The sequence below is a fragment of the Nymphalis io genome, chromosome 10 (genome assembly GCF_905147045.1).
Source record: "Nymphalis io chromosome 10, ilAglIoxx1.1, whole genome shotgun sequence".
In the NCBI taxonomy this organism is placed as follows: domain Eukaryota; kingdom Metazoa; phylum Arthropoda; class Insecta; order Lepidoptera; family Nymphalidae; genus Nymphalis; species Nymphalis io.
The window spans coordinates 1,020,648-1,042,665 of NC_065897.1; the positions used below are offsets into that span (position 1 = coordinate 1,020,648).

The following is a 22,018-nucleotide window of genomic DNA, read 5'->3' on the forward strand; positions in this document are numbered from 1 at the left end:
ATGAATAAAAAACACAAGTAGGAGAAAACATTTATTTGCAAAAAAGAAATTATCGATCTTTAATAGAATTCGTATTTAGAGTATACCATAAGTACTTATCGTTCTGTATATAAATAAATCTCACTTAAACGTAAACAAAATAATACATCGCTTTTATTCGAGACCAAAAAGACTCATTGAACTTCGTCGAACTAAATATTTTTACTTCATAAAATATCATACATAGCGTACGTCACAGGGCGTCTATCGCCGTCGGTATAAATAAAATTATCTATGTTATATTTACAAGTGGACTACTCACTATTACGCGTCTAAGTCGTCCTCCCGCTGGCTCGAGAAGTAGCTCACGAGGCCCCCGAACACGCTGCCATCGTCGCCAGGGGCCTCCGTTTTGATGGGAACCAGCTTGCCTTCCGGAATATATTTATTTACAGCGCCGGGTATTTTCAGGAACTGAGGTTTAGTTTCGGGTGGAGACGAACGATCGTCGTCGACGTCGTTCGGTGATTCGGCTCCGCTTTCTCTCTCGGCATCTTTTTCGGTTTCGTCTCTGGGTGAGGCCGGTTTGGTTGGCGTTAGAACCGATTCCCGCAGAGTCTGCATCGGAGGCTGCTTCTCTAATCTGTGCATGTCCTGGTAGGGTGCGTAGTGCGGCATCCCGGGACTGGACCGGCCAGCGTGGGGGGCTCGTAGCAACGGCACGCCGTAAGGCAAACGACCTTGCGGTCTCATGTACGGGTAGTGTGGAGGTAGATCATGACCCATTAGTCTTTCGGGTGCCGAAGCCCTGGGCAAATCGTGGATTATAGATCGATCCAGACCGGGAGCCCTTGGCATGTCGTGTATCATCTGACGTTCAGAGCCCGGAGGTCGTGACATGTCGTGCATCAGCGGACGATCGGAACCGGCTCCCCTAGGCATGTCGTGCATCAACGATCTATCCGGGCCTGGTGGTCTCGTCATATCTTGCATTAAAGTTCTTTCTGGACCCGGTGGTCTTGGCATATCGTGCATCAGAGGTCTGTCTGGGCCAGGTGGTCTTGGCATGTCGTGTAACAAAGTTCTCTCAGGGCCAGGCGGCCTCGGCATGTCGTGCATCAAAGGTCTATCCAGACCAGGAGGTCTATCCATACCAGAAGGCCTATCCATACTAGGAGGTCTATCCATACTAGGAGGTCGATCCATACCAGGATGTCTATCCATACTAGGAGGCCGATCCATACTAGGAGGCCTTTCAAGACCAGGAGGCCGATCTATACCAGGATGCCTATCCATACTAGGAGGCCTTTCAAGACCAGGAGGCCGATCCATACCAGAATGCCTATCCATACTAGGAGGCCGATCCATACCAGGATGCCTATCCATACTAGGAGGCCTTTCAAGACCAGGAGGCCGATCCATACCAGGATGCCTATCCATACTAGGAGGCCTTTCAAGACCAGGAGGCCGATCCAAACCAGGATGCCTATCCATACTAGGAGGTCGATCCATACCAGGATGCCTATCCATACTCGGAGGCCTTTCAAGACCAGGAGGTCGATCCAGACCGGGTGGTCTCGGTATGTCATGCATCAAAGGTCTATCGGGACCCGGTGTCCTTGGCATGTCGTGCATCATTTGATGATCAGTCCCAGTTGGTCTGAGCATATCTTGTATCAATGAACGATCAGTTCCGGGTGGCCTTGGCATGTCTTGCGGCAACTGTCGATCAAGTCCATGCAGCCTCGACATATCATGTATTGGCGATTGATCTTGACCGGAAGGTCTGAGCATATCGTGCATCATCGTCCTGTCAGGAACGGTTCTTTCAGATGAAGAAGGCCTCTGTATATCGTGAACTGAAGAATTAGGTCCCGAGGGCCGAATCATCTCATGCATTAAAGGCCTGTCCAGATGTGAAGGTCTCGAGATATCGTGAGGTATTAACGGTCTTTCGGAAACTGACGAACGAACTTCATTAAACTGCGGTCGTTCTAAACCAGACCTGGGAATCGAATCGACCGGTTTCATATCATTTGGATTATTTGGCAAAAAAGGTCGGACATTTGAAGGCATACGTTGCATGGGGTTGTGATGTAGTCGCGTTTGAAGATTAAGTAAGGTTTCTTGGGGCTGCGAATTCGGTGGTGCGTGCGGTGCATATGGACCATAAGGGCCGTACTGCGGCGCGTACGGGCCCAGCGGGTATCGCGGCCTTCCATCTTTATTTTCCGTATGCTTGATTTTGGGATGATTTCTGAGAGGTTCAGGCGAGGTGGGCCGATCGCTTGGAGACACGGGTGGCGATTGATACTCGGGTTCTGTTTTAACTTCAGCCTTGATCGTTATCGGTGGTTCTGCGACGACATCTGATAATGAATTCGTCGATGGCGATTTTTGTCCAGGAAGCACCGGTGCCGGCGATACTGAAGGAGCCCCGGGTGTAGGCACCCGGACGACGACGTTACCGGCCGCCACTGGACCTGGGCCTCGCATACCGGCCACCATCCCTGGGACCAATCCCCGCGGCATAGAATTCTGGTGGCTCCCCAGCAGGGGCGGGCCGTGCGGAGACGATACCGGCGGACCGTGAGGCATGCCGAGCGGCATGGAGGGGCGCATCCCCGGAGGTCCGTGTAATAGACCGGAGTGACCGTGCGGCAGCCCGCTGGCCATGTGCGGTCCATGGGGCGACGACACCGGAGGGCCATGAGGTGACACGCCCGGCGGAACGTGTGGATTCGAGACGGACGAGCCGGGGGGATGCGCTCCCTGGAGCTCCGGTCTGCCGCTGAGATGTCCTGGCGGTCTGAGAACCCCGTGCGGACCGGACACGGGGGGCCCGTGAGGCGCGTGGGGCGGTCGGAGCCCGGGCATACCGTGCGGATGAGGCCCCGGTGGGCCGTAGTGCGATTGCGGCGAAGACGAGGGCGGCCCGTGCGGCGATGAGACGGGAGGGCGGTGCGGCGGCCCGTGGGGCGAAACCGAGGGGCCGTGCGCCAGCGGGCTGGGGCCCAGTGGGCGGTGAGGGCCCGGAGAGGAGGCGGGGGGAGCCCCGCCGGGTCGCACCGGGTATGCGGGCAGGCCCTGTATGTGCGAGTAGTACTGCGGGTACTGCGCCCGCGCGCCCTGGTTGAGGCCGGGGTGCATCTGGTACATTGGCACTCCCTGCCCGCGGGGACCGTACGGGGGATTGCCGGCCGGGTACATCATAGACCCCCTGGGAGAAGAGACGTTACTTGTTACTTGACGATACTTTATTTTTAGATGAATTGTTTCAGTTCAAATAAATACCTGTATTGCTGGTTAATCATATGCGGCATCCTTGTTATAATGCTCGGCTCCTCTGTGACCGGTTTGAAAGGTTGCGGCGACCCGGCCACCGACAGCGTACCTTCTCGCATAACGTTATGGTGTTGGTCGGGTCTGTGGGCAAGTGGTGACCGTTCGTCCACAGACGCTATACCGCGTAGTTCGGGTCGAACCTGAAACATATTTTGTTTTGTAAAGTTCGCATCTTGAAAACCAGGCATATTACATTTACGAAATGATGTCAGCGGGATGGAGAGTTTGTATATATGTATGTATGTTACGTTTCAACACCCTAACTTCAATCGTTTACGAGTTATCACCTGAAAAGCAAGTCAATTCGGAAGAAAACTGCAACTATGGAGATAATTAAAGAACATACTGTCATTACGTTTCTTACTGTGCAAGGAAAATCCACTCGAGCCATATTGAACAAAATGGAAGTGTTTTACGGTTATTAATGCCTATTTTAATCAATGATTGAAAAGTGGCGCGGTCAATTTAAACATTAACCTCTCTTTTTATAAAAACCAAGCGTTTTTTGCAGCAATGGGACATTTATGGTCTGTTACTTTCATTATTAAGTTCAAATTACAGTTGAACCTACCTGCAACCTCGGAGCAACTGGGAACCTCTGTTCCTGGTAATCAGGCGGCGGTCTTGGCCCGGGGCTGCCGTACGGCCGCTCCGGTCGTACGGACATTCCGGGGGGGTATCCTGGGGGACCAACGAATTCGGTTTTCTCCTTCTTCACTCTCTTACTCTCCTGTAGAGCTAGTCTCGCCAGACGTTTCTCTTCTCTCTCCTTGGCCTTTTGCTCCTTTAGTTTCTCTTTTTCCTCTTTCTTCTGCATCCGTTCTTGCTTCCTCGCTTCTTTTTCAGCTAGTTTCGCTTCACGCTCTTGTCTTTTTTTCTCACGTTCGGCCTGAAAGTTGCAATCGCTTCTTATAAATTTTGAAAATTATGACTTAGTATATTATTATTTTCTTGCATACAATATAATTCTCTACGTATATATACCCGCATGGACCAAATTGGTCAATCTTTGTATTTTTTTTTTATCAATTCGTCGGTCGGTCTTTTAATAAAATTTTCATACCGCTACTGGGAGGGGGTCGCGTATACTTCGCTAGAGATTCATAAAATGTAAAGATATAGAGGAGAACTCACTTGATTCGGTCTCAGAGGTCCCATTACGCTGTCGGGCTTCAAGTCTGAAAACGAAATACGAACAAAATTATTAAATATCACATAGGGCTCCGAGGGACAAATAGAATGATACGAGTGCCACTTTGAACCCGCGCAGAGGGCAATGCGACGGAAGCCCGTGAGCGGGCGTGTGGGCGGCAGGCAGCAGGCGAGCGGCTACCTTTGATCTTGACGCCGACCAGCTTGGCCAGCGCGTCGTCCGCCGCGCCCGCGCCGCGGCCCCGCCCGCGCGCGCCCCTGCACACGACGTCACGTTACTGGGTGGGCTCTGGCGCACCCACTGGACTTACACTTCATACATACTATATTTAAAATCTATAAGATCTATGACCATCCTAATGTTTCATTTTGTACGACATTTTTATAATGATTGGTATTTAATGTAACTAACCGTATCCGTGGCCGTCGAAGTACAGATAGCAGCTTAGGTTTACATATTCCATGCAATTTGCTAATATTTTATGGAGCAAATAATTTTTCTTTGTTTATAATACGACACTATTCCCCTGTACTACTTAGATCCACTTTAATTTTACTTCCACGTTCCATTTCCATTTTTTCACGAATCCATAATAAATACCATGTATTCTATTCCAATGGAAGTAGGAAAGGAGGTAAATGAACAACTTTGATCTTCAATTGACATGACATTTGAGTTAGACTAGTGAGGAGAAAGTTATTGAATGGAGTCGGTTAATGAAATGATAAAGTATGGAACGATATATTTTATTCGTTTTAAACGTAATTTTATATAAATTTTAATAGATATAATATGTTATATGGATTGCAGGTAAAATAAGAAAAAACATTTATTAAACAAAAATGTAGATTCAGTTTCTAAGCTCTCAACATTTATAATAAATTTTGTACAAACGTCGTATCAAGGATTCCATCTAATTTTTTTTTTTTCGTCCTCTTTTGTTACAATGCACTTATTAGCTTAAAAACAAGCAGTTATTTTTAATCACAGAAACACTCAATTTTATTTATTTTAATAGATTTTATTTTCTTTTCTAGATCTAAATTATAAACTAGATTATATTCCAAACATAAAAAAAGAAACATTAATTTATGTTTTAATAATAAAGTATACTTTTCAAGAAAATTATGTGACATATTTTATAATACTTCGATTAAATTATATTTTGAATATCTTTCAAAGAAAACTCTTATTTTATATTTTATCCAAAATGACTATCAACTTAAAACAAACAAGATAAAAATATATTATTTAGCATTCAAATTTTTGAAAAATATATATGTAATTAAAATTAACAACTTACCTTATATTTTAAATTGAAATAATAATTTTCAATAAGCTTAGTCCGTGTTGAAGGCAAAACAAAAGTCAGTTAGCCAAAGCAAAAGGCCGTAAATACAAAATCCGTTTCAATCACAGTCCGTTTAAACAAAGCCAGGCCGTAAAAAAAAATAACTTTTGATAATTCCGAATAATCATCCTTGCACATGATACGAAAGATCAAAGACGAATGTGTTACTTTCGTATTATTTTCAAAACTATAAATTTATTATTGCTATGCATAAAAGTAATCTATATTTTGAGACTTTAAAATTTTTATTTCTTTAAAATTAAATAATTCTTTTAAAATTATTATGATTTTCGTTAGCTACCGTAATATATATAAAAAATAACATCTTTATCGAATGTTAGGTCACTTTATATATTTTTACAAATATTTCATATTCCATATTGTATAAAAATTAATAAACAAATATCAATATTAAAAAAGTCTAAAATTTGTGACAAAACTTCTCTTAACTTTCTCCATTCGTTTAGCGAACGTCCTTGGTCGAGACCATAATATTAATTGTCAGTTCATCGAAAAATGGCGTCATTAATGCCGGAAAAACTGTTTGTGGATTTTTTTGAGTGGATTTAAGTAGTTAAGTGAAATATTGCTGTATTACAAATAAAGATACATTAATCAAGAACTGTTTATAGTGCATGATATAGCGGAGTCATCAGCAAATCACTTGGAATATTTAAAATTACGGTTTGTTTATTATTTATTCCAACTTTCATTGGAATAGAGTATAGACTATTTTAGGTCTTGATCAATGATGTCATATCAATTATAGGTCAAAGTTGTTTATTTGTCTTTAGTCCTCCTGCTATAAGAATAAGTTACAGGTAATAGGATTAAATTAAAAAAAAATTAAAATACCTGCTGCCTCGACCGCCTCTGCTACCGCGACCGCGAAGAGGCCTCGGAGTGCTACTCATTTGCGACTGAGATTCTAAAGCTAAAATGATAAATAAAGATAATATATCGTTCGAATCCATATACAGACAGACTGGACGATGTGCTTAATAATTATATTTATAACGAGTAAGAACTCATACCCAGCGTCGCATGCAGTTCCTCAGTCTTCATCCTGGTGACGTCGTCGGGCAGCTTCTGCAGGGGCACCACGGCCGTCTTGCTGATGAGGTCGCACAGAGCCCTCTGCCTCTCGTCCCCGGACTGGGCGGCCTCCTCCTTGCGGCGCTTGGCGCGGTCCGAGTCCGAGTCCGACGTCACGTCCGAGTCGTCCACCTTGAACTCGTCCGAGCTGTCCGGCATGTGCTTCCCGCTCGACTTGTGCATCTCCTGCAACGAGGCCGGCGTGAGGCGGGCGGGGAGGGGGTGGGGCGGGGTGTGGGGGGGACACTCACGTCTTCGGACTCCGTGTTGGGCATCTCGGTGTAGTCGATCTTGCGGCGGCGGGTGCGGTGCTTGGGCGACCAGTCGTTGGGCTCGTCGCTGAGGCCGCCGTAGGTGACGCGCGCGCGCACCACGTTGCCGGCGGCGTCGTACTGCGACAGGCCTCGCTTGCGCGCCCACTTGCATCTGTGCGTTGTTATATCAAATAATTACTTCATTTCTTGATCAATCAATCAATCAATCAACAGCCAATCGTTGTCCACTGCTGAACATAGGCCTCTCCCAAGGTGCGCCAAAGCTCCCTGTCCTCCGCCTTCCGCATCCAGTTGGTGCCCGCCACCTTCTTAAGGTCGTCGGTCCACCTGGCTGGAGGGCGCCCTACGCTGCGCTTGCCGATTCGCGGTCTCCACTCTAGGACTCGTCTGCTCCAACGGCCATCGGTCCTACGACATACGTGACCAGCCCACTGCCACTTCAGCCTGCTAATTTTGCAAGCTATGTCGGTGACTCCGGTTCTTTTCCGGATAATCTCATTTCTGATCTTATCCTTCAAAGATACTCCGAGCATAGCTCGCTCCATAGCACGCTGAGCGACTTTGAATTTGTGGACTAGTCCCGCAGTTAGTGTCCACGTTTCGGCACCGTATGTCATGGCAGGTAAGACGCATTGGTTGAAGACTTTCGTCTTCAAACATTGCGGTATAGACGACTTGAGGACTTGACGAAGGTTGCCAAATGCTGCCCATCCCAAGCGAATTCTTCGATCGGCTTCCTTCTGGAAGTTGTTCCTACCGACTTGTATTACCTGTCCTAGGTAGGTATATTCACTAACAACTTCGAGAGGTTTCCCCTCGACGTATATCGGTCCCGGCACGACATGCCTATTGAACATGACCTTGGTCTTGTCCAAGTTCATACCGAGACCGACACGCCGGGAAGACTCGCCTAGGCTACGCAGCATTTCGGTGAGTTGTTCCAGCGACTCTGCTATGATGACGATATCGTCGGCAAATCGAAGGTGTGAGATGTACTCGCCGTTTACATTGACTCCATACCTAGTCCAATCCAGCGTTTTGAAAACGTCTTCCAACGCGTTGGTGAACAGTTTCGGGGATATTACATCCCCCTGTCTCACCCCTCTGCGCAGTTGGATCGCCTTCGTCTTACAGTCCTGGATGTGGACAGTCATTGTAGCGGCGTTGTACAGACATCTCAGTACCTCGATATATCTCCAATCGATATGACATCTCTGCAATGAGTCGAGCACTGCCCAGGTTTCGATGGAGTCGAAGGCTTTCTCGTAGTCCACAAATGCCATACACAGCGGCTGATTGTACTCTTCGGTCTTCTGCACAATCTGCCGAACAGTATGGATGTGGTCCACGGTGCTGTAGCCTGATCGAAAGCCGGCTTGCTCTGGGGGCTGGAACTCGTCAAGTCGTCTGGCGAGACGGTTCGTGACGACTCTTGAGAACAGCTTATACACGTGACTCAGGAGGGAGATTGGTCTGTAGTTTTTCAAGAGGGTTTTATCACCTTTCTTGAAAAACAGTACCACCTCACTCCCGCTCCACGTTTCCGGGGTCTTGCCATGTTGGATGACGGAATTAAAGAGGCTTGCTAGCTCTTTCAGGACCGGAGTCCCGCCTGCCTTAAGCAACTCTGTTGTGATTCCGTCATCTCCCGGAGCTTTGTTGTTTTTAAGCTGTTCTAGAGCCGCCCTAATCTCTCCTTGGTCAACGACCGGGAGCTCCTCGGAGTAATGGCGCATAAGAGGGGCGCGCTGGTCATCAATACTGATTCCCACGGGTTTATCCGATCTTGAAGAGAACAACTGCCCATAAAACCTCTCTACTTCTCCGATAATCTCAGGCCTAGAGGTAACGACCCCACCATTTTCAGTTTTAAGTTTTGTCAGACGCGGCCTCCCAAACTTGCGAGCGAACACTTTCGATCCCCGATTTTGCTCAATCGCAGCCTTGATGGCACGGGTATTGGAGCGTCGGAGATCGCGTCGCGTCAGCGTTTTTATTGTTCGGTTTAAGGCCTTATCTGACAAAAACGATGGTAGTTCTCGTCGTTTTCTCATGAGCTCGAGTGTCTCAGCAGAGAGTTTTGGTGCGTTGTCTCTTCTCTGTGGCGGAAAACACTTGCGGGATGTGTTTTGCAGTATTTTGACCAGCGTGTCGGTTCTCTCATCAATGCTGCTTATGGTTTCCAACGCGGTGAATTGATTTTGAAGTTCCATTTGGAACTTTTCGGAGCCTTGAGCAGCTTGGAGCATGGTAGGTCGGAGAGTAGACCTCATCATTCTCGATCTTTCGGCTTTTAAGTTGATATTTAGAGTGCCTCGAACCAAGCGGTGATCACTTCCGGTATTAAACCTGTTGATCACTGAAACATCTCTAAATATGTGCCTTTTATTCGAAATGATAAAGTCTATCTCGTTCCTTGTCACGTTATCGGGGCTTCGCCAGGTCCACCTCCTCTGAGGCTTCTTTTGAAAGAAAGAATTCATCAAAAAAAGCCCCTGTGCTTCGAGAAAGTTTACCAGCATTTGCCCCCTGTGATTTCTGCAGCCCAAGCCGTAAGGTCCGACTTTCGATTCACCGCTATCTTGTACTCCCACTTTAGCATTAAAGTCTCCCATAACAACATTGTAGTGGGCCTTCGAGGTGTCGTTGAGGGCCTTTGCGATGTCCTCGTACATCGCTTCGACCACATCATCAGAGTATGTCGAAGTTGGCGCATATACCTGTACGACCTTCAGGGAGTACCTGTCGGAAAGTTTTAGGACAAGGTACGCTACCCGGTTCGACACACTACTGATTTCCACAATGCTGCTAATGAGATCCTTTTTGACTAGAAAACCGACACCACCCTGGGAGAGGTTATCACCTCCGCGGAAGTAGAGTAAGTTACCGGACTCTAGAGTTATCGTGTCCTCCCCCTGTCTTCGGACTTCAGATAACCCCAGTATATGCCAGTTTATATGACTTAACTCTACTTCTAATTCGGCGAGGTGATGGTCCAGCCTCATCGAGCGTCCATTATACGTTGCCATTTTCAGTCGTTTTATACGGTAGCCTGCCGTGAACCGGTGATTCTTAACACCCCCTGCCCTGCCGATACCGCGACCGCTACCTTGGTCGGGCCTAGCGGGCTTGCCGGTAACTGGGGGCCTTTTTTTTGGGCGCATCTGCCATTAATGGAGGGGTTTGCCCATACTCGCCGCGCTGGGCAGGCGTGTTGGCGAGCGCAGTAGGGGGGGTAAGATGTTTATGGGAGGGACGCTGCTGCCCATCCCCCCTTTTCCCCGTCCCTCAGTCGCCTCTTACGACACCCACGGGATGAGATTGGGGGAGTACTATTCTAAGCCGGTACTCCACGGCAATTAATTACCTTATTGATGTACACATTATAAATCTAATATACCATCTATCTAAATAAATTCTGATACCTTCCCTTCGTATTACTTTTAAACAACCCACTGATCACAACGACCAATGTTCGGCCAATACGCGCTTAGCCTCATCGGCTTGCCTCGCAGGACAGAATAATATGAATAGCGACAGGAACAGGTAAAAATTACGCCCGTAGACATTCTGCCCTATCTCGTCGACCGAGATTACTTTAACAACTGTCTCAACAAAATTCTGAGTGTCGTCTTCCAACTAATCCTCAAAGAAACTAATAAAATTCAAGGACGTACTTTTTCGACCACTCCTTGCGCCCAGCCGATTCTCCCGAACTCTCATCGAATACTCCCTTTTTCTTCTTCTTGACCTCCGGCGACGATTCCTCAAATTTCTGGCGATCTGGAAAAGTACCATAATTACTCATATTATTAATCTGTTATAATCTTCGACACTACTAATCTTTCTAATACATTTCATTTCCGTATAATATCTTATTTCATTACTGAATATTGCGAATAATGTTGTTTAATTGTGAAACAAAAATTCACACGTCTTGTTATATCTAAATACATGCATCTGAAAGAAGTGAACATTTTATAAGTTTATTTGCACATGGAAACTTACGAGCATATTGCTCTTATTTATTATAAGATTTATACATATATAGTAAACCGTTCTATAACAATTTTCTGTAATCGATGGGTGGAACACAACAACAGTTGAGGTTCTTAGAAACCGCTGGTAGCTTTACAATTAATTTAATCTTATTAAACACTAATAGTATATCTAATATGCATGTCAATTACAAGTGTACATAGCACTTCCAGATTCAATCTAATCAAATTTAAATTAAAAGTAACAAAAAATCATAAGTAATTTATAAAAATGTCAAAATTAAATAATAAATAATGTCATTGTTATAATAAAAAAATTACTAATATAATAAAAAAAAAATACTAATTAAAAGTAATCATGAATTTTATAATAATTAAGTAACTTATTTCTAAAGATTAAGGGAGAGTCCGAGAAACGTACTAAGGGAGCTTGTTTACCAATATGAGACTTTACGCGAGGAGTATGAAATATTTTATGGGTGTGAACACTTCTGTGTGCTTACTTCTTTGTTGCTGTGTTATTAATTATTAATTTACGATTCAAAATATTTAAGTTTATTTTGTTTTGAGTGACTAATAGTTTTTTTTTTTATAGTAAATACCAAATACCTTTCTTATCGGGTCTACAGGCGCGTCGGATGGGTAGCGAATCGGAAGAGCGAGATGTGGAACTGCCGCGTTCCGCAGACGAGGATATGTCCTCAGACGACGATTCCATTCTAGGAACATATTTTCATATTAAAATAAAATGTGACAATGACGAAAGTATACACATTATTAGATGTTTAATATAATTTGTATATCTTCACAAATTCATTATATAATAGACAGACATGACGAGCCGGTCGGCGTGGTTGGTAGATACTTGCCTTTTCACGCCGAAGGTTGTGGGTTCGATTCCCACCCAGGACAGACATTTGTGTGCATGAACATGTCTGTTTGTCCTGAGTCTGGGTGTAATTATCTATGTAAGAATGTATTTAGAAAAGAAAAGTAGTATATGTAGTGTATCAGTTGTCTGGTTTCCACAGCACAAGCTCTGTGCAAGCTTAATTTGGGATCAGATGGCCGTGTGTGAAAAATGTCCCAGGATATTATTATTAAATGTCCCAGACACCTAAAGCGGTTTTATAGATGCTTGCTTTCTGGTATATTGTTTAAGTAGATTAATCCAAGTCTATCCATTCACAGCTTGGCAACAAAGCAGGGTTGCCATTAGGCCGGCATTGTTGTAAAAACAATTGAACTGCAAGTCAATTACATCGATGGCATAGAATTAAATGGTAACTTCGAAAACTTTTCCCAAAAGTATAATCAGACTCAAATACGTCATCTTACACCATTGGAATCAGTTCACAAAACAACTGGATAAAGAACTTGAAATTCCAAATTTAAAAACATATTTTCTATATAGCCTTTTTAAAAAAAAAATGAAAGTGCATTTTATTTGGCATCATATTCAATCCCACTTCATCCATTACTGGACATATCCCTTCACTCTGATGCGCCAATCTTCGCCATAAGCTGACAAAATTATTTTTGAAGTAAAGCTATAAATCTCTCAATTTTTGGGAAGATTTTCTAGAATATTCTACAATAAAACTTTATTTATATAATAATTAAAGTCCAACGGACCCGGTGTCTTTGAAGTCCTCGTCGGTCTCGTCGTCGTCCTCGGAGGGCACGTCAAGCGAATTCAATTTCCGTTGCTTCTTACGCTGTTTCTTCTTTATCTTTTTAACTTCTATCTGCTTACCCTGAAATAAGTCCAACAACCATAAATAAATATAAATGTAATTATATTTTAGAAAATTGTTGAATTTTTTTATTATTATTAAATAATAACTTTTTGGATTTGTTCCATTAAAAAAAAAAAAAAAAAAAAACAAAACAAAATATTCTTTATTCAAGAAGCTCATTTAAAGTACCTGAATCGTCACTTCACAATATTGATATATACATAAATCTACCACCGGTTTGGTATGTAAATTCTACCGAGAAGAACCGACAAAAAATTACTGTTTTCCAACATTTCACATAGTTATGTTATTTAAATAGCGAATTATTACATTCAGAAAGGGAGTTGCAGCATTGTTGTTGCATCAATATTTTTCAGCTCAATGGAGCATTATGATGGAACAAGCTACAAATCCTTTAAATATCGGTACCTGTTCAATAGCATCTCGTTCAGCTTTCATCTTCTCTTCTTCGGCCGCTTCTATTATAGTGGATATGTCTTTCCCCCGGCCTTGATTACCCGCGCTCGTAGTAGGTTCAACATATTCTTCCTGATGGAGTAAATTGTTTATGTTAAAATTAATACGTTACAATGTATCATTTGGTTTTGTTACTGTGAGCAAGTGAGATTAATCTCGGTGTTTCAGTCTTCAGAGTTCGATTTTACGCATTTCACTCACGCTTGATATGGGATAACATTGTCAACATCAAACATATTATATCCGACACAGGAAAAGCAGGAGCACTTATATAAACTTTATACTGAAATCGTTCAAATGCTTTAAAAGTAAACGATGTGTCCAGGCCCGGCGCGGCGCACCTTGATGGCGGAGCTGATGAGGCGGTCGTACTCCCGCGCGCGGTACGACACGGGCAGCTGGCGCCGCGCGCGCAGGCGGTACACGGCGCCGTCCGACGACCACGCGCTGCTGCCGTCCGAGCCGCTGTCGCCCGCCGTGCCGTCCGCCGTGCCGTCCGCCGCGCCGTCCGCGCCGTCCGCGCCGCCCGGCGACGCCTTCTCGTCGGAGCTGTCGGCCGCCGCCACCTCGAGCTGCTTGCGCGCCCGCTCCGCCTCCACGCGGGCGAGCAGCTCGTCGTACTTCGTCAGCTCCCTCTCCAGGGCGGATATTAACATGGCCTGCAACCGAGTCGAGTTATGTTCCACCCGAGCCCACCCACCTAGCAGTTTTTATGAGGTTTAAGATGTTCTCTATAAGCCCGATAGCTTTCGTTGGCTCCACCCGGGGTTTGAACCCGGGATCTCAGAGTCTGCAACTTCATAATTAGATCACGACGATGGTGCTGATCTGTGAGAGATACCAAACGTCACTATCTATTTTCAATTATTACAATTACTCGGTGACCACCCACTCAGCACATATTCAACCACAAAACAGTAATACCTAGTATTACTGTGTTCCGACTTGAAGAGGGAGTCAGTTTTTTTTTTATAGATTAGAAAGGTGGACAAGCATATGGGCCACCTGACGGTAAGTGGTCACCAACGCCCATAGACATTAGCATTGGAAGAAATATTAACCATCGCTTATATCCTTTGTGCCTGTAATTACACTGGCTCACTCACCCTTCAAACCGGAACACAACAATACCGAGTACTGCTGTTTTGCGGTAGAATATCCGATGAGTGATGAGACCTACCCAGACGAGCTCGCACAAAGCTTCACCACCAGTACGCTACGTATCTACGGGCTGCGGGGGCGGGAGGGCGGACGAGTAACAGAGCGAGCGAACGCACGTGGTTGCAGGGCGGGCAGAACCAGTCGCCCTCGGGCACGACGAGCAGCAGCGGCTTGAGGCACGAGGCGTGGTAGGGCGCGTCGCACGCGTCGCACAGCAGGATCCACTCGGGCTGCTCGCCGCGCCCGCAGCGCGCGCACACGCCGTCCGCCGCGCCTGCGCACGCGCGCCCCGCGTGTACTGCGCTCATTGTTGCACACACTCGTGTAGCCAAAGTTAGCGTGCACACAGACGCATTATTGTATATCGTCAATCGAGTTCGTTTATCAATTTTACGGGCGGCCTTGGTCGTAAAAGTAAATCGAGAAAAATATGTTGGTCGAGATTGTATTAAATAATTTAGCGTTAATAAGTAAACATATGAAAACCTTAATATCCGATAAATATATACTCACTATATGTATGAAATCGAGTTACAAAATAAGTACCTTCTTCCAACGTCCTCGCTCGCTTGAGAGGCTCCACGGGCTCGCCGCTCTCCAAGTCGGACTCGGGGGAGAACTCGTGATCGGACTTGTCGAATTCCACTGGCAACGAATTATTATATAATATGTAACAAATTAATCGAATTTAAACCTCCTGTCAAATAGGTAGCTACGTCAGAAATAGACTTAAGAACGACTGGGGCTACGGGGCGATTTTTATCAGGTCCCATCGACGACAGAGGTAGGTAGTACTCATTTTTATTCGCCGGGGGATATTTGGAACGTAAGGAGGCAGGAGCGGGTCCGTACGGTCGGGCTCGTCGTGCTCGAACAGCGGCTCGTCGGAGTCGGAGTCGTCGGGCCCCGTGGAGTCGGCGGCGCGCCACACGGGCGCGCGCGCGCGGCGCGGCGGCGACGCGGCGCTGCTGTCGCTCGCGCGCCACGACGCCTCCTCCTCCTCCTCCTCCGCGCTCTGCACGCACACCACCACCCGTTAGACGGCACCGACCTCTCGGTTATACGTTCCATACTATGATTGATCTCGGGGGAATTGATGGATGAAACTTTCACTCGTTTCACTTGTTGAATAGATGGTATATAAAAGATGATAGATCACGAGCGACATTAAACTAATGTGGTTGTAACTAGTTAAGTGGAATAGTGTTGTAGTATAAATGAAGGTAAATTACTCGAGAAGCAAAGAAATAAAAGGTGAGATGGCCCAGTGGTGAGAACGCGTGAATCTTAATCGATCGTGAGTTCGAACCCGGGCAGGCACCACTGAATTTTCATGTGCTTAATTTTTGATTATAATTCATCTCGTGCTTTACGGTGAAGGAAAACATCGTGAGGAAACCTGCATGTGTCTAATTACACTGAAATTCTGCCACATGAATACACACATAAATCCGCATTGGAGCAGCGTGGTGGAATAAGCTCCAAACCTTCTCCTCAAAAAGAGGGGAGGAGGCCTTTAGCCTCGCAATGGGACATTCACGGGCTGTTACGTTATATTACGTTACTCAAGAACTGTTTATAGTGCGTAATACTGCTGTATAACGCACTATAAATTCTAACGATAGAAAATCGCATAAAATTTGTATATCTACAGTTAGTTTACCCTTACTCCTACTCGGATTGGAATAGGATATATGTCAATGAGTTAATGTTTGTGCGTATGTCAATTTAAATTTGACCTCACTCTCCATTAATTATATTAATATAATCACTTAAATAATCATACTACCATAAATCTCTAGACAAACGAGAGTAACAACAGTACAGTACAGTAACAGCCTGTAAATGTCGCACTGCTGGGCTAAAACCTCCTCTCCCTTTTGAGGAGAAGGTTTGGAGCTTATTCCACCACTCTCCAATCGGGTTGGTAGAATACACATGTGGCAGAATTTCAATGAGAGTAACAAATAACAAACAAAAATCCACAGTACCTCCTGTCGTTGTGGATTTTTAAATTAAACTAAATAAAATCCAATACCTTTTTCTTGTGTATCATCTTTAACTCTCGCAACGCAACCTCTTCCAAGTGCCTCCTGTCGGCCTCCTCCTTGATCTTCATCTGCGCGATGCGACGCGACTGTCGCACGGGGGTTATGTCCGGATCTTCGGACTGGGTTTGTGATTTTTGCTTCTCCTTGCCTTTTATTTTCTTCTTCAAGACTTTCTTTGGAGTTTTCTTACCTATTACCAAAGCAGAATTGTGTACAGAGTTATCTATGCTAATATTATAAATGCGAAAGTAGCTGTCTTGATTGAATTTGATAAAATTTGTCTCCCCCCCCCTAAACGCAAACAAAGCCGCAGGCGAAAACTATAGATAATTTTATAAATAATTTTCGTATGTAAAGAAAAGTACCTAAACTATAAAGAGTTTCTTCCTCAGATTCACTCGAACTCTTCGTCATGTGCTTTGCCTCAACTTTTTTCCTGAAAAATAAAATAGATTGTTAAATTTTTGCATCAAAATTAAATCTTACTTTAATAGTGGTTATGTTACCTAGTCGACGTGTTGATCTTTTTAGGTTTTGTTTTTAATCTTTTACCAATAGTTACGGGTTCCTCTTCGTCACTTTCGCTTTGAGATTCATTGTTTTTATCACTTGCATTCGCGTTTAGCAGCGATCGTTTAACGCCTTTACTTTCCTTCTTAGTATCCTCTACTTTGTCATTTTTACTCGACTCTTCAAAGGGTTTTTGCAATGCTTTTTTCGGCTTAAACTTCCCTTTTCTGGCCTTAATTTTTTTCCTAACCGTTAAAGAATCGTTTTGTACATTTGTATTAGAGTTTTCGTTTTCATTGTTTTCGTTTGATATAGCTTCTTCTTTACTGTCGCTCGTTTCTTTGGAATGTGACACTGTTTCTGAGTCAGGTGTTTCTAAGCGTATCTTTTTTGGCGGCAAATCGTCGTCTACCTTGGCTGCCTCCTTATCGGATGACTTATCTTTATCGTCTTCACTATTTTCATCGCTTTGGTCAGAAGAGAGACTACTCTTTCTCTTCTCAATAATACTGGCTTTATTAGACTGGCAATTTTCAGATTCTGATACAGAATTAAGTGCTTCTTTACTTTCATCCTTTTCAACTTTCCGTAATAGCTGTTTCTTTTTAACTTTACTCCTAATTTTCTTTTTGCCTACCTTCTTTAACTTCTCATTCTCTGTTGTACTTTTATCATTGACATTGCATCCCTTATTTGATTCACTTTCATTAAAAGTGTTTGAGTTAGAACCATTAGATTTATCCATTTCTCTTATGCAATGTTTCTTACGATCTGATTTAACATTGTCTGTACCATCATTGGATTGTTTCTTTAATGACCTCTTGATTATAGATTTATTTTTTAATTTAACATTTTTACTTAATTTGGCTTTACTGTTGGAATTTGACACATCATGGTTCTCACCGTTACATTCTTCGGGAGGGTTTTCTTCATCGCTCTTATCATTACTATTAGACTGTTGTATAGCATCTAGGTTGCCAGTGTCATTGTCGGCTCCCCACCCTTCACCATAAAAAAACATAACAGGCTCACAAATTTCTTCTCCAATAAAATAAGCACTTTCACAATCTGCTCCATTCCCTTCGCCTGTTATAATCATTAAAGGTTCTTCAATCGCTTCACTGATTGTGTCTTCCGTTGACTCAGATGCAGTCACAGGTTCTGATAGTTTTTGTGTTATTTCAGTATCTTGTTCAACACTATCCATATTTTCATTCACAACACTTTTAATATCACTAGGTTCATTGTCTTTTTTATTACTCTTATTTTCTACATTGCCGTCCACTTCAGTATTGGTATCAGTTTCAGTATTATCTACATCGTTATCTGCTTCAGCACTATCTACATCTTTATCTGCTTCAGTACTATCTACATCTTCAAGAGTTTCTAATTTATTTTCTTCACCAGCTAGAGTTTTTTCTACATCTTTATTGCACTCAATTTCATCTTTATTAGATTCAATTTCACCTTTATTACATTCAATTTCATCTTTTTTAGATTCAATATCATCTTTTTTAGATTCAATTTCATCTTTTTTAGATTCAATTTCATCTTTATTGGATTCAATTTTGTCTTTATAAGGTTCATCTTCATTTTCATCTTTATAACATTCAATTTCACCTTGATCCAAAGATTCACTTTTCACTTCTTTTTCATCTTTAGAACTGTCTATGACTTTATCTTCACTAGTTTTATCTACGCCATTATTAGATTCAATAACTTTTACATCTTTATCAGTTTCACTAATTTCTAAATTTTTTCCAACTTCATTATTTTCTTCTTTATTTACATTTTCATCTGATACTTCTTTAGATTTATTTTTAATACTATCAGGAGATTTCGATTTTTTATTTTGTTCTTTTTGATCATCACTATCATGTTCAGATTCGGATTCTGGACTTAGGAACTCTTCTTCATTTTCATCATCTACATCTGATGATTTATTAGGCTGAAACATTCACAAACATATATTTTAAGCACTCCATATTAACATGGTATATTTATATCTAAAACAGTATTAAACTGTACCAAAAGTTTTTAATAAATGTGTCCATTATTTGTCCCTGTGTTCTTACCTCTAACTGTGCATTGTGGATTTCTGTACTACTTGAATCCTCATTATTGTTTGAGACAACAGATGGAGTGATCTCCTCACCATTTTTCAGTTGACCTATAATTTTTACTAGTTCCTCTCGGTTGCTAGAAATGCAATAAAAATACTTTAACACTTATTACCTATACATTAATATATGTAAACATTATTATATAAATTAGCTGCAGTTTGTAAAAAAATATTTAATTATAATCTTTATCAATTTAAAAAATATACTCATGAAACAACTTTTATGGAAAATCATACTAATCAAGTTATAACACAATTACTACTACTAAAGTTTAATAACTTCCTTAAAAAAATGATACAGGAAAAAAAATTGTTTAATATTACTATTACTATTTATATTTATACAAACTGATTACAGGTATGTCTTTTAATTAGAGAATTAGCACAATAAAAACTTGTTATGGACAAACATCAATTGAAACAATGGTAAGATCGGTTAGTCTAATAGTTAGTTGAATAAATGTTACATTTTTATGATCAATGCACTTTCAAATAAAACATGATAAAAACAAACCTGAAAACCCTTGATAGTAAGCTAACCTTCAATTTATTTGGTGTAATTTTGGCTTTTACATATTATAAACAATGTGCCATTAAGATTTTATGAATTAAATATAAGCATGGAATTATTATTTATAATTATTTTTTTAATATAGAACTTGAATATAGGTAAATCTGGTATCTATAGTTTTATTAGATTTTACAAGATTTTGATAATATTTTCATATAGTGGCTGTGGATTGGAGTCCTTTTGAGCCACACATCCATTTATCTTGTCAATTAAAAAAATAGTGCATAGTACATTACATCCCAATATACAAGTATTATAAAATATCACTTGATGTTTGTCCTTTTTTTATAAAGCAACTAAAATACTAATATTTATTAATTTAGTATTTTATATTTATTAATTCAACCAGAATGTGAATTATGCACATAATAAAATAATTGTATTATGTTTAAGAAGACTTATGTTATGCAATTGCATTTTTTATAATATTTAATTTTCTTGTGCACACAAGTGTTTGTCAGATGTTTCATGGTTTTAAAAATATCTAGATACACAAGCAAAAATTATACCCACTTCGTAAGGCCTGTCATTCTTTACTGTTCAACATAAATAAATAAACCATATAATAATTAATTATGGACCACAAGTTTTATACATGTATAAACTTTTGTTTAGTCTATATCTTCGCCTCAAAAGGGAGGGGAGGTTTTAGACCAGGAGTGGGACATTAACAGGCTGTTACTGTACTGTACTGTACTGTACTGATACCTATAAAACATTAATTAAAACAAATATGTTTGATGTATTGTTACCTTGCTATCAACTGCCAAGTTTCTTCATCTTGATCTTCCTTGTAAAGACATAGGTTTGCTTCATGGTCCACTTGGAGCCAGTACACACACCCATTCTTATCTCTTCCAATCGGGTCCAACCTGAGCTCAGTACATGAGATAGCATTCACTGCTGATTTGAACTTTGCATGACATGTGAACTGATATTCAAGTAACAACTGCAAATTTATAATAAAAAAATATAAAAAACCATGTTAGGATTTTATACTTCAATTTTCAGTTGAAATGTTATAAGACACCATGAACTTATAATTGTTTAAAGATATAACATAGCATTTAACATGTGTATTTTTTTTTCTTAAGCGGAAAATAGCTATTAAGCTACATAAGTATATAATAAGCATTAAAGTAAAGCACTTAATATTGTACTAAGTATCTGATGAAGACTAACATTGTCATTAAGAACCACATATTATTCCAAGAATCACTGAGTCACTTACTTTCAATATACGCAATTTCACTTGAGTGCTAGCTTTCTTGTACGAAAACCTTTCTATTTCCCAAGCCTCCTGATGATAAGACTGCTGATGACAAAATTTAATCAGACACCTCTCCCATCTATTACTCTGTACTGATTTAAGAGCACGACGCAACAATCTCAAGTGGAGTTCTTTCAACGGATCCAATACTAAAAGAACAAAACAATTTTCAACATGTTTGCCTAGTTTGTTTATATTTTAGGTGACAAATCGACAATGTTAGCTCACCTTCCTGTGTGTTTTCTATCAATTCTTGTAATTTGGCTAGTGTAGGTACTTCTAAACTGTAGAGTTTACCAAAAACTTTTAAGAACGAGTAAATAACGGCGAAATTAGGATCATTCGTACAAGAAATTTCTCCATCAGACGCCATCGTCGTCAATTATTAAGCTTTTTTACTTATCATCGCTAAGTGTTTTTCACTACCGGTATATAACAATTTCACTTACAACTATTAGATTATTAGAAAACATGTACATGATTCACGAAAATATCATCATTCTACGATCACTGAAAGCTTCTTTACTTATTTTCCTAAAATAATAAAATAAAACTCGATGACAGCCATCGCCACATAGACAAAGATGTTTTTTTTCAAACCAAACGCTACAAAGCAAAAGATGTCACTTACTCAGTTTATTGTCTTTTCTTTAAGCTGTTAAATAAAAAAAACATAATTAGAATAGTTAAATGAAAACATCTAGAAGAGTGGTCCCTTATTCTTTCTATATTTATTAAGAAATGTGTAGGTATGCTATAATATTATACTTGAAGTATTTAAAGTATAAAAAAATTAAATGGTAATTAATAAATATCTACCAAAAAAGTTTCATATACATAGAACGTTATCGAAATAATTAAAGATATATTTTACATGTTTCTCCATTTACCATTACATTACATTTAAAAACAGTAAATTGA

The 22,018-nt window shown here is 41.6% G+C and overlaps 1 protein-coding gene across 3 annotated transcripts; it reads right to left on the reverse strand.

Moving 5' to 3' along the window:
- Positions 1-18: 18 nt before the first annotated feature.
- On the reverse strand, positions 19-21,674 carry LOC126771219 (uncharacterized). Of its 3 annotated transcripts, none has more exons than XM_050490978.1 (24): positions 21,326-21,674; positions 21,059-21,246; positions 20,580-20,776; positions 19,210-19,333; positions 18,755-19,082; positions 17,131-18,622; positions 16,990-17,060; positions 16,612-16,814; positions 15,426-15,588; positions 15,120-15,218; positions 14,690-14,847; positions 13,754-14,071; positions 13,365-13,484; positions 12,832-12,953; positions 11,806-11,915; positions 10,876-10,981; positions 7,175-7,349; positions 6,863-7,109; positions 6,684-6,762; positions 4,658-4,734; positions 4,459-4,502; positions 3,896-4,213; positions 3,274-3,464; positions 19-3,199 (listed from the first exon to the last, which is right to left on the reverse strand). In XM_050490978.1, the coding sequence occupies exons 1-24, from the start codon at positions 21,468-21,470 to the stop codon at positions 304-306; spliced, it is 7,971 nt and encodes a 2,656-aa protein (XP_050346935.1). In that variant the 5' UTR covers positions 21,471-21,674; the 3' UTR covers positions 19-303. The 3 variants fall into 3 exon arrangements, with proteins under 3 accessions (XP_050346935.1, XP_050346934.1, XP_050346933.1); XM_050490977.1 differs by having other exon boundaries at positions 17,131-18,559; positions 18,602-19,082; XM_050490976.1 differs by having other exon boundaries at positions 17,131-19,082.
- Between the last annotated feature and the right edge of the window lie 344 nt (positions 21,675-22,018).